The sequence below is a fragment of the Macrotis lagotis genome, chromosome X (genome assembly GCF_037893015.1).
Source record: "Macrotis lagotis isolate mMagLag1 chromosome X, bilby.v1.9.chrom.fasta, whole genome shotgun sequence".
NCBI classification, from domain to species: domain Eukaryota; kingdom Metazoa; phylum Chordata; class Mammalia; order Peramelemorphia; family Peramelidae; genus Macrotis; species Macrotis lagotis.
The window spans coordinates 643,748,654-643,760,743 of record NC_133666.1 but is presented as its reverse complement, the minus strand read 5'-3'; the positions used below and the strand labels follow the sequence as shown (position 1 = coordinate 643,760,743).

The window sequence follows — 12,090 nt, the reverse complement described above, 5'->3', positions numbered from 1 at the left end:
AGTTCAGCCAAGGGTGATCCTGGCCTGACAGGCATCCTAGGGGACAATCCTAGGAGGGAGGAGATGTTGATAATGGATGGGGGCCAAGGAGGAAGAGGACAGGTGGGCCAGAGCTCAGGAAAAGGGGTGAAAAGCTTCCTTCCTGGGTTATGGCATTACTGTCTACATCAGCTGTCTGCTTCTTCTCAGGGTTGGTCCAGGGGACCCTTGGCCCAAGACAGAACCTCAAATGCCTCCATCCTGACCTCTTGCCCTCCCACTCCATCCCACACCTACTACCAGACAGATCTTCCTCATGGATGCATCTGGACTTTTCTTGATTTGAGCAGCCTATGAGGGCTCTCTTGTGCTGCCTGAGGAAGGTTGAATTCTCCTGCCTGGTATTGGAGGCCCTTCAGTCTCATCATCTAGAGTCACTCTGGCCCCCTCGATGCTTCTCTCATATTCCTACCCTCCATTCAGTCGGCCCCTCAGCTAGACTGGATAATTCACCATTGTCACAGATGTGCCTTCTCCTCTCCCATCTCCTTGCTTTTGCTCAGGTTGATCTGTGAGCCATGCTCCCCCCCATTTCGGCCTGTCTCTCATCCTCTCATCCTGCTCAAAAACTGTGACTTCAGGAAGTTATCTCAGGGATTTCTCTGCTCCCTCCTTCCTCCCTCCCATTATTGTTTCATTGATATGCTTATCATCCACATTTCACATTAAATGATGCCTATTAAATCCTCTGATTTCTTCCTCCTGACTTGGAGAGACCCTGGGCTCTTGAGGGCTATGGCGGGGTAGAGCCCAGGTTTTGGTAGAGTCCCCTCATTGGAGAGGAATGAAAGGTTTTGCCCATCAGCCAAGGACCAGCCTAGCTGAGAGCAGAGAGACTCATCACCAGAAAAGGAAGGAGGCAGGGAGAGGGGAGCACCAAGATGGACTTGCTTTTGGACATAGAAACTCATGAACATGATGTGCTGAAACATGGAGGCTTTGGGATGTCTTTTGGCAACAGGAAAATCCACATTGCAGACAACAGGACTCTGGAGGTTTTGAATTAAATCCAGTTGTTGGTGGATATTGCATGTGACCCTGGGTTCAAATCCTACAGCAGACCCTTCCAGGGTGTATGATCTTGGGCAAGTCACTCAACACATTCCTTCCACATGGCAGGGTTTGGAGGTGCGGCAACCCTGGAATCTAGGAAATCCTCATAAAATGTTTTTACCCTCTTTTTGTACCAGAGAATCTGAATTTTTCTTTTACTTTTATGGGATATTTACAGTACCTTCTTGCAAAATATGAGTTAAGTATTTGATCATTTAATTTGTTAAGCCAACCTTTGATCTACTGAAACCATGATGAGGAAAGGCACAATGCAGAAGGACCCTCCTAACTCTGATATTTTGGGTTCTAAGGGCTCTCCCAGCTATGATATTCTCTGTTCTAAGGAGTCTTCCAGCTATGATATTTTGGGTTCTAAGGGCACCCCAAGCTCTGATGTTCTCTGTTCTAAGGGCTTTTCCAGTTCTGATTGTCTGGATTCTAAAGGCCCTCCCAACTCTGACATTCTGGATGCTAAAGGTTCTTCCAGCTCAGTCATTTTCTGTTCAAACATCCTTCCCAGTTAAAACAATGTTCTATGTGAAAACCATAGTCATGTTCTCCAACTCTACCCAGGAGCAGCAAATCCGTTCATCCTTGTTTCTCCATTTAACCCCCTTCAGCTCTTTTGTGTCCCTAAACCCTCCTCAGCCCAGAAGAGAGGATGCTAATGTGATGATTTTGAATTGAAATCTTTATTGAGAATCCCTTTAATAAGTGTCTCTCCCTTCTCCCTCCTTATTCCATAACTGGGAAACTTGGGACCCTGCTAATCAATCCCACCTTTCCCAGCTCATCTCTCTCCCTTGGATTCCCCTGATGGGGGGAATTATGCTAATGGGCTTCAAGACAACATGTATCAAGGGCTTTGGGATCCTCAGAAACTGAAGCTGACATCTAGAGACGGGGCCCTTAGGTCTGCTAGGTCTCTTGCCAGCCTGGGAGTCCTAAAGACCTTCAGGATGCTGAGCAAGAACACTGTCGATCCAGTCCACATAGCTGGCAATCTTAGTGTATATCCCTGGTTTCTTCCAGTTCCCGCACACTCGGGAGCGTGATGACGTCACGATGCCTTCAGCCACCCCATTGCAGACAATGGGTCCCCCAGAGTCACCCTATGGGGGTACATGGGAAAACATGTCAGGAAAGGTGGCCAAGCTGGAGGGGTCCCCTTCCCCTCCCTATGAAGACTCCACTGTGGGGGCAGTTACGTGGTGCAGTGGATAGAGCACTGGCCCTGGAGTCAGGAAGCCCTGAGTTCAAATTTGGCCTCAGAAACTTAATAATTGCTCCTCTGTGTGACCTTGGGCAAATCACTTAACCCCATAGCCTTTTAAAAAAAAGACCACTCCAAACCAGAACTTGCCTTACATCAAGATCCCATCCACCACAGCACCCCTCCATACCAGGGCCCTTCCCCAGCCCCTTACCTTACAAGCATCTTTCCTTCGACTTTCAGCACAGATCATTTTGTCTGTGATCTCATTGTCATAGTAGATTCTCTGATTACAGACAGCTCGGTCCATGATGGGCAGATCAACCTGTTGCAGCTTGTCCGGCTTCCGGCCAGTGTGGCTGATGATGCCCCAGCCTGCTACAGAGCAGAAAGTACCTCCAGGTATGTCTCTGGCATCCCTCTGGTATGGGAGTGGCTGCACAGCTGGACCCAGGGTGGCCTTTTCAGACAACTGGGAGGAGGGGGAGAGAGGGAAGCTTGGAAATCCATCCTCAGGGGGCCTAGGCCTGTGGCTCCTGCCTGCACCTCCAGCTCCCACCCCTGTATGGTGGTGCTGGCTGGAGCAGAGAAGACTGAGGCCAGATAGAACATCTATCTCCAAGCGTCAGACAGTTGAGGAGCCCCACCTTATTTTGTAAGAGAAAGGAATGAGCTTTGGCTGAGGATCTCCAAGCACCTGGGGTTCTAGGCCATTACAAGCTAAAGAGCTTTGGCTGAGCATTCCTAATCCCTTTGTCAAGGGCATGCTAGGGGCTAGATTCCTATCACTAACACCAATACATACAAAGTCCTCACAAAGCAATTTGGGGTAAAGTTCTGGAAGTTGGGGACAGGAAGGAATCAGGAAAGGGAGGCAGGAGGTGACTCTTGAGTTGACCTTTGGGAGAAAGCAACAACTAAGGGATTATAAGAGGGAAAATGCATCACTTTGAAATCTCTTAAAAATTTAGGTACAATGCAACTGAGATCAATGTATACCATGGAAACAATATAAAGACTAACAGACTGCCTTCTGTGGGTAGTGGGGAGAGGGAAGCAAGAATAGGGGAAAAATTGTAAAATTCAAAATAAATAAAATCTTTCTTTAAAAAAAACTTAGGTGTAGGGGCAGCTAGGTGGCACAGTGGATAAATCCAGCTTCAGACACTTAAGTACTAGTTGTATGACCTTGGGCCAGTCACTTAACCCATTGTCGCCCCCCCCCCAAAGACAGGTGGAAATTACTAAAGCAGCATTCCTAGTTGCTCTCCAGGAAAGGGAAGGAGAAAGACTGGGTAATTTATGTTTGTTTTTGTTTTTGCAGGGCAATGGGGTTAAGTGACTTCCCCTGTCACACAGCTAGTAAGTATGGAGTGTCTGGGGCTGGCTTTGAACTCAGGTCGTCCACACTCTGGGGGCGGGGGTGAGGGTGTTCCAATCACTGTACCACCCAGCTGCCCCAGGGCTGGGATTTTTATATGCTTTGAGGTTCCCCAAGAAGCCCTGGACTTTTCTAGTGGGGTGGGGTGGGGGGGGCGGCAAGGGGTCCCACTAACCTGAATGAGAAGAATGTCGTGGTAGATGTTGTCAGAGCTACTTTCTGGGTGTGGGAAGAGGTTTCGGACCTCATAGAGATGCTTGGAAGGTTCTGGTTGGGTCAAGGAATGAGCTCCCAGAAGCACCCGGACAGATTCTGGTGATCTGAGGAAGGGTTGGCAGCAAATTCTTGGCCTAGCTGACCTCAGCCATGTTTCCCTTCATTTCTTACTCATTTTTTGTTTATAGCCCTGCTGGCCCTAAGTCAATGAGGGATGGGGAGATGGATAGGGAAGGGATGGGAGGACCCAGTGGCTAGAAGCCTAAGCTTTTACTGGGGTCCTAATTCCCCCCAACTCTGGCACCCATTCTCCACTACTTCCACTCTCCTCCCATCTCAGCCTTCTCAGTTCTACTTCCTTCCCTCTCCTGTCCTCTATCTTCCTCCCTAGCCCATCCCCATTCCCACAGACCAGCCCCACTTCTACCCACCCGGACTCACATTTCCTCCACGCAGTGGGCCGCACTCAGCACCCACCACTCGTTCAGAAGGAAGCCCCCACATTGGTGCTCCCCATGCACCTGAATGGATGCCATATATGGTCGGAGATGGGGTATGGTTTCCCTGCCCCCTAGAATCCTTCCTCTTGGACGGGCAGCTGGGAAAACAAGAGGTCTGTGAGGGGAAGCCGCTGGATTGGCCTCCGTCGGCCGATCAGTCAACCAGCAATCATTTCCCCCTCTTGTAACCAAATCAAGAAACTCTTCCTCTTCTGAAGGCATTTGCATTCTATTGAGAAAGATGACATGGACATGCAGAAGTTCTATATGGAATGAGTGTAAGGTAAAGATAGGGTGATGGAATCCAAGGAAAGGATTGAAAGGATCAGGAAAGGCTTAACAGAGAAGATGGCCTTAGAATTGCCTTGACTTTCCAGACTTTGAGAGAAACTCTCCCTATCAGGAGCTGAACTCTCTCCTCACCCCTGTACTGTTGGCAACATTGGGGGCGGGGAAACTGAAGGCTAAAGAATATCATGGGACCCTAGCAATTTTCCAGTCCATCCCCTCATTTTGTAGGTGGGGAAACTGAGGTCCAAATAGACTAAGTAACCTGCCAATAGTCATATAGCAGGGTAGGTAGCCCTCTGAGTCCAAATTCAGAGTTCTTTTCCACCTGTAAAATGAGAGGGATGGACCATAAACCTCCGAGGTCCCTTCCATGGCTAGATTTCTTTGTGCCTCAATTTCCTCATCTGTAAAATAAAGGAGATGGTCTCGAGAAGCTTTGGCTCCAGTCTATTTCCCCTGGGAGCACTCCATGGTGCAACTAGCCAGGGCACTCTGTTAACCAATCCCCTCCTTCCTCTTTCCTCCTCTGCACAGATTGCCTTCCGCCCTTAAAATGGACTCCTTTCTCAATTTCACCTTTCACAACTCTTCATCTTCCTTTGTGGCCCGGTTCAGACGAAGCTCTCTCAAGCCTCCTCTGACTTGATGAATGAAAAGGGTCTCTGCTTTCTCCAGTTTCTCACAATCTTAGTCTGGATCTCTTCTTTGCACTGGTCTCATGCTCCCCGATATCATTGTTATTTGCATAATACAATCATAGAATTTGCAAAGTGCTTTTACAAATATTATCAGATCAGAGCCTCGCAACAGGATAGGAATGTTCTATTATTACGCCCATTTTATAGATGAGGAAACTGAGGTTGATAGCAGTTAAATGACTTGTCCAGGGTCATACAACTAGGAAATATCTGAGACCAGATTTGAATTCAGGTCTTCATGATTCCAGATCCAAGGTTCTTAGTTCTTTTTTTCTTTAAGTTTTACAATGCTCTTTCCTCATCATAGACCTGAAGACTATTATTAACTTCATCCCCAGGTCCCGACTCTGCCATTTTCAGTTTAGAGAATCAAAGAATGCTTCACTTAGAGAACAGGTTCTAGTCCAGATCTTATCATCTACCTCTTTTACCTTATAGATGAGGGCAATGAGGGAAGCCCCTTACCTAGAGTCAGGCCAGAACTGAGATTAGACCCAGAGTGGTCTAATTAGGGCCGAAGGCTCTTTCCATAACAGCCCTCTGCCTCTGAGGTGTGGTGGAGGGATTGTGGGGGAAGGGAGGGGACTGGTGAGGGAGCATCCCTGAGGCCACCTCTACTCACCACAGGCTGCCACCCCAAGGAGGAGCAGAGCCACCAGCCGTGCCCAAGAAGCCATCATCGTCTCTCTCCTGCCTCCGAGCTCCACCAGAGAGGGGAAATGGGGCAGGGGCTTTATGAGGAGTGTGCTGGGCTGGGGCGGGGCCTGGGGATTGAGCAGTCTTGATCTGGAACAAGGCCCAGAACGAAGGAAAGCCCATGATTTCACAAGAAGAAGAATTTGGCAAAAACATCTGCGGGTGGGGGTGGGGGAGGTGCACATCTGGAGCCTCGGTCACTGAGGGGCTCTGGGCAGAAACAGCAAGCCTGGGATGACCTGAGCAGGGAGATGCCAGTGCTTGGAACCTGCTGAGAGCAGGAGGAGACCCATTCCTTTCCCTTCTTCCCTCCTCCCTCTCCTCTGAACCTCCTCACTGTCTTCCCCTCCCTTCTCTCCTGTCCTCTTTCTGCTCTCTCCCACTTCCCCTTTCCCCACCGCCTTCTTCTCTCCACCCTCACCCCAGGGTCAAAGTTTAACCCTCACTTTAATAAACATCATTCTGCAACTCATACCTCCAGTCACTTTGGTGGATGGTTGTTGTCTTCTTTGCTCTTCAAAGAATTATTATTATTATTATTATTATTATTAGTAGTAGTAGTAGTAGTAGTAGTAGTAGTAGTAGTAGTAGCAGTTGTAGTAGCAGTAGTAGTAGTAGTAGCGGTAGAAGTGGTAGTAGTGGTAGTGGTGGCAGTGCTGGTAGTAGTGTAGTAGTAGTGGTGGTGGTGGTAGTAGTAGTAGTAGTAGTAGCAGCAGCAGCAGCATTTGCCACCTCCCCCAGACCTATAACCACTCCGAGGCTTAGGACAACTAGAGTCAGGAAAACTCTTCCTGAGTTTACTTTTGGCATCAGCTTCATAGTGGCTGAGTGATCCTGGGTAGGTCACTTCACCCTGTTTGCCTCAGTTTTCCTCCTCTGTAAAATGAACTAGAGAAGGCTGATTCAGTTGGCTGCTGAATTTTAAGTGGGACGGTTTATACTTAGGAAATTGGCAAATTCTACTAACCGAATTTGATTTTTTTTTGTTTTTTTGGTTGTCTAGACCTAAGAAAGTGAAGGAGAAAATATAAATGTGGTTAAACTTAAAAGGGGATCCTGTTTTCTTTCTTTTTTTTTCTGCAAGGCAATGGGGTTAAGTGGCTTGCCCAAAGCCACACAGCTAGGTCATTATTAAGTGTCTGAGGCTGGATTTGAACCCAGGTACTCCTGACACCAGGGCCAGTGTTCTATCCACTGCACTACCTAGCCATCTCCTTCTTTCCTTTAAAAAAATATTTCTGGAGAACTAGTTAAACATTTACCAATATACTCTTGGCTAGAAGTGAGCTTGAGGATCCTCTGGTGTAATTCCCTTATTTTACAGATGAGGAAACTGAGGCTCAGAGAAAGGGAAAGCTAAAGAAAATCATAGAGTTTGCAGCAGCGCCCAGTCCAGTATAATTTTCACTATACCCCCTTTTCCTATTATTAGTAATAGCTAACAATTATATGGTATTTATCATGGGCCAGACACTGGGATAAGCACTTTCCAATTATTTATCTCATTTAGTTCTCACGACAACCCTAGGAGGCAGGTGTTATCATTATTATTTCCATTTTACAGATGAGGAAACTGAGACAGACAGAAGTATGAAGTTTCTTGCCCAGGGTCACACAGCTTGTAAATGTCTGAAGCTGGATTTGAGATTCCTGACCCTCATCACTACACAGCCTAGTTACAAATTAGTGGAGAAGAAAGCTAGAAGGGAGTCCTTTTTTCATTTTCCTTAACCTCCTTTCAACTTTCCCCCATAGCTAAATCTCGGTTTGTTGTATGATCTTGGCAAAATCCCTTCCTTTTTCTGCACTTATCTATCCAACCCTGTCATCTGGCAGACATAGAGAGCAGTGCTACAAGGTCCAAGCCAGCCCCAATATTCCTGCATCCATTAGAAAGGGACAGACAGAAATAGTTACAGAAAAAGGTACAGAAAGAAGAGCTGCTTCTCATGAAGACAGATCTGGTTGATTTCTTTGGGAAGCAAAGAGAGCCTGGTCCCTCAGGAAAGAGATGCAGGACAACTCCACTCTCCTAGGAGAGTCGGAGAATCATAGTGACTTGTTCAAAGCTGACCAGGTGACAACCAGGTCTCCTACTTCCCAGTCTAGTGACCTATTCATAGTACTGTGACATGTCAGCTGGGAGACCCAGGGTCCAAGATCCAAGGGGAACCCTCTCTTCAAATAAGGATGAGATTGGGATCCCAGAGGAGAAGAGTAGGACCTTCCTCCCAAAGGAGAAGTCTCTCCCTACCTGGGCAGATGTGGAGAGTTCTTGTGATGGGTAATGTCTTTTCACTGATCTGGACTAGGGAATAGATTAATGGCATGAGTGAATGGATCTTACTGGCAGAGGATGGCTCGATCTCTCAACAGGGTGTGTTATTACTTATACCTTGAAATATGTGTGTGTGTGACTTAATCATGTCTATTGGGTTTTCCCTTCATCAGACCCCATCTGGAGTATTGTCCCCCTTCTTGGGGTTAAATTTTAGGAAGGGATGACATGGATGGTAAGGAGATGTGAAAAAAAATACAAAGATCAGCCAGAGGAGTTGAGGAGATTTAATCTAGAGAAGAGAAAACTTAGAATAGATATAATATTGCCTTTTTTTAAAAAAAAGTTTTTTTTAATTTAAGGAAATGGGGTTAAGTGACTTGCCCAAGGTCACACAGCTAGGCAATTATTAAGTGTCTGAGGTTGGATTTGAACTCAGGTACTCCTGACTCCAGGGCTGGTGCTTTATCCACTTATACCACCTAGCTGCCCCTGCCTTCTTTTTTTAAAAAAATAGTTTTTTCATCACTTGTACAAAAATATTTATATTTGTGGTGGCAAAGAATTGGAAATCAAGTAAATGTCCTTCAGTTGGGGAATGGCTTAGCAAACTGTGGTATATGCATGTCATGGAACACTATTGTTCTATTAGAAACCAGGAGGGATGGGATTTCAGGGAAGCCTGGAGGGATTTGCATGAACTGATGCTGAGTGAGATGAGCAGAACCAGAAAAAACACTGTACACCTTAACAGCCACATGGAGGCAATGATCAACCATTTGATGGACTCGTTCCATCAGTGCAACAATCAGGGACAATTTGGGGCTGTCTGCAATGGAGAATACCATCTGTATCCAGATAAAGATCCGTGGAGTTTGAACAAAGTTCAAGGACTATTTTCTTTAATTTAGGAAAAAAACCCAGATATCTTATTGTCTGATCTTGTTACCTCTTAGACTTCTTGTCTCTTCCTTAAGGATATGATTTCTCTCTCATCACACTCAATTTGGATCAATGTACAACATGGAAACAGAGTGGGGACTGGCAGATTGCTTTCTGTGGGGGGGTGGGGGGAGGGAAGTAAAATTGGGGGGAAAATTGTAAAACTCAAATAATATCTTTAATAAAAAATTATGACTATACAAATCACTTAAAATAGTTTTTTTATTAATGTTTATGGTTTTTTACATTAGCACTAAAAAGTAACCCATTCCTTCCATTGTCCCCCCAACTCCCCACATGAGTTAAAAAAAAACCCAAGTAAACAAAACTCCAAATTCCTAAAAAAAAAAAAATGAAGCCCTCAAAGAATAGGGGAAAGGAATAAGTATTAGGTGTGATGTTTACAAATATTTTCTTATTTGTTTCTCACAATCACCTTGGGGTGTAGGTACTATTATTATCACTGTTTTACAATGAGGAAACTAAGTCAATAAGAAATTAAGTGCCCTGCCCGGGATCATACAGCTAGTAAGTGCCTGAAGTTGGATTTGAACTCAGGAAAATAAGTTTTTCTGACTCCAGACCTGATGCCCTCTGCACTTTGGTGCCACCTAGTAACCCATTCACACATTTGTAAATCCAAAAAGGTTTGTGTTTTTCTGCATTTTGAATTCATCTATCCTAGAGGTGAGTGGTGTCTATGTATTCATCCCCAGTGATTATCATCCCAATATCCTTCTCTTTTGTGACTAAACTCCTTGAGATGTCTATCTTCAATCAATAGTATTTCCTTTCTTCTCATTCTTTTCTTAATTCTGTAATGTCTGACTTCTTACTTTATCATTCAACTAAAACTACCCTCCCCAAAGTTACCAATGATCTTCTAATTGCCAGATCAAATGGACTTTACTCAATACTCATTTTTAATAGTCCCGTAATTCCCAGAGATCAATAGGTCCAAAATTATTTCTGACTTCATATCATAGTAGCCCCAAATAGAAAATTAAGGGGTTCTCCTACTACCGGGGATTGACAAAACAAATTGTGTAGTGTATGATTGTTTTTGTTCAGTCATGGTCCACTCTCATGACCCCCTGGACCAGAGCACACCAGACCCTTCTATTTTTCAAAGGCCATCCAAGTTCATGTCTATTGTTCCCATATCTATCCATCTTATCCTCTGTCGTCCCTTTTTCCTTTTTTTCCCAACATCAGGGTCTTTTCCATTGAGTCCAAAGTATTTAAGCTTCAGCTCTAGTTTGACCTTCCATTGAATAGTCTGAATCAATTTAAGTATTGATCAATTGGATCTCCTTGCTGTCCAAGGTACTTTCAAAAGCCTTCTCTAACATCACAATTCAAAATTGTCGATTCTGAGGCGCTCAGCTTTTCTTATAGTTCAACTCTCACAAGAATTCATTGCTACGGGAAACACCATACCTTTAACAATGCAGACCTTTGTTGGCAAGGTGACATCTCTGCGTCATACAATGCATAGTTTTCCTTCCAAGGAGCAAACAACCTTTTAGTTTCATGGCTGCAATCGCTGGTCTGCAATCATCTTTGAGCCCAAGAATATAAAATCTGGCACTGCTTTCATTCCTTCTTCTCCTATTTGCCAGGAAGGAATGGGACTAGTTGCCAAGATTTTTTTTTTAACTCTCCTCTTTCACCCTCATCAAGAGGTTTCTTTTTTTCTTCTACACTTTCTGCTACTGTCTACATATCTGAGATTGTTGATATTTCTCCCAGCAACTGTTCGTAGCATAAGGAATGTTTCTGTGCCACAAATATGACAAAGCGGACAATTTCAGAGGAAGTTGAGATCTTAATGAATTGAGGCAGAGGAAGGGAGAACTAGAACGATTACAATAACAGCATTACTGAGAAAAGCATCTTTAAAAGACTTGAAAATTCTAGTCATGCAATGATAATCCAGAAGTGCAAAGAATGTAGATGCCACAGTCAGTTTAACCAACAAGCATTTATTAAATACCTACTATTTGTCAGACACTTTGCTAAGCACTGAAATATAAAGATAAAAATAAGTCCCTTGCTCTCAGGTATAAGAATTACTGACCTCAACTTGTGACTCAAATATGCAGCTAGATCAGTTCCCTGTTTATTCAATTATGAGTCTAGTCCAATTTCTGTCTTTTGAGAAAACTTTATTGCATTGTTTGAATCTATTTGGTGTGTTTGGGAAGCTAGACCACTTCTACTTGTGGTAGAGAATCCACCTGCTTAGAGAATCTTAATTAAAGACCTGGATTTATGCTGACCCAGTCATATCCAAATATTAATACAAAGAATTTTCTCACAATTATGCATCTCAAGCACCCATATGTCTGTTTATAAAATTTAATTTATTTTTCTCAATTACATGCAAAAGTGGTTTTCTATATTCAACCTTTTTACAAACTTTTGAGTTCCACATTTTCCTATCATTCTCCCTTCCCGCTCCCATCCCTATGGCAATGAATAATTTTATATAGATTATGTAGAATTGTATTTAACATATTTTCATATTAGTCATGCAACCCATAAATATCTGAAAACTAGTCCTGTATTGGTTAATCAGTTACTGTTTCCTTGTTCCTTTGATTGCAGATACTTGGGGGATAGTGGGATCTTTTTGTGATTTCTGGGAATTGCACCTATTTGTTCTCCCCCTCCCAACTCAGAAAGTCTCTAATCTTTCTTCCAGTTAGAAATCAGATAACCTAATCTTGTATGCTGGTTTATATCCTGGTAATTGCTTTCTTTTAATACATAAAAATCTG

At 44.3% G+C, this 12,090-nt stretch overlaps 1 protein-coding gene across 1 annotated transcript; it reads right to left on the bottom strand.

Annotated features, from left to right (window-relative positions):
• Positions 1-1,765: 1,765 nt before the first annotated feature.
• On the bottom strand, positions 1,766-6,125 carry CFD (complement factor D). Its single transcript, XM_074204478.1, has 5 exons — positions 6,014-6,125; positions 4,344-4,500; positions 3,862-4,006; positions 2,520-2,777; positions 1,766-2,204 (listed from the first exon to the last, which is right to left on the bottom strand). Exons 1-5 carry the CDS (start codon positions 6,069-6,071, stop codon positions 2,037-2,039), a joined length of 786 nt encoding a protein of 261 aa, XP_074060579.1. The 5' UTR covers positions 6,072-6,125; the 3' UTR covers positions 1,766-2,036.
• Positions 6,126-12,090: the final 5,965 nt, after the last annotated feature.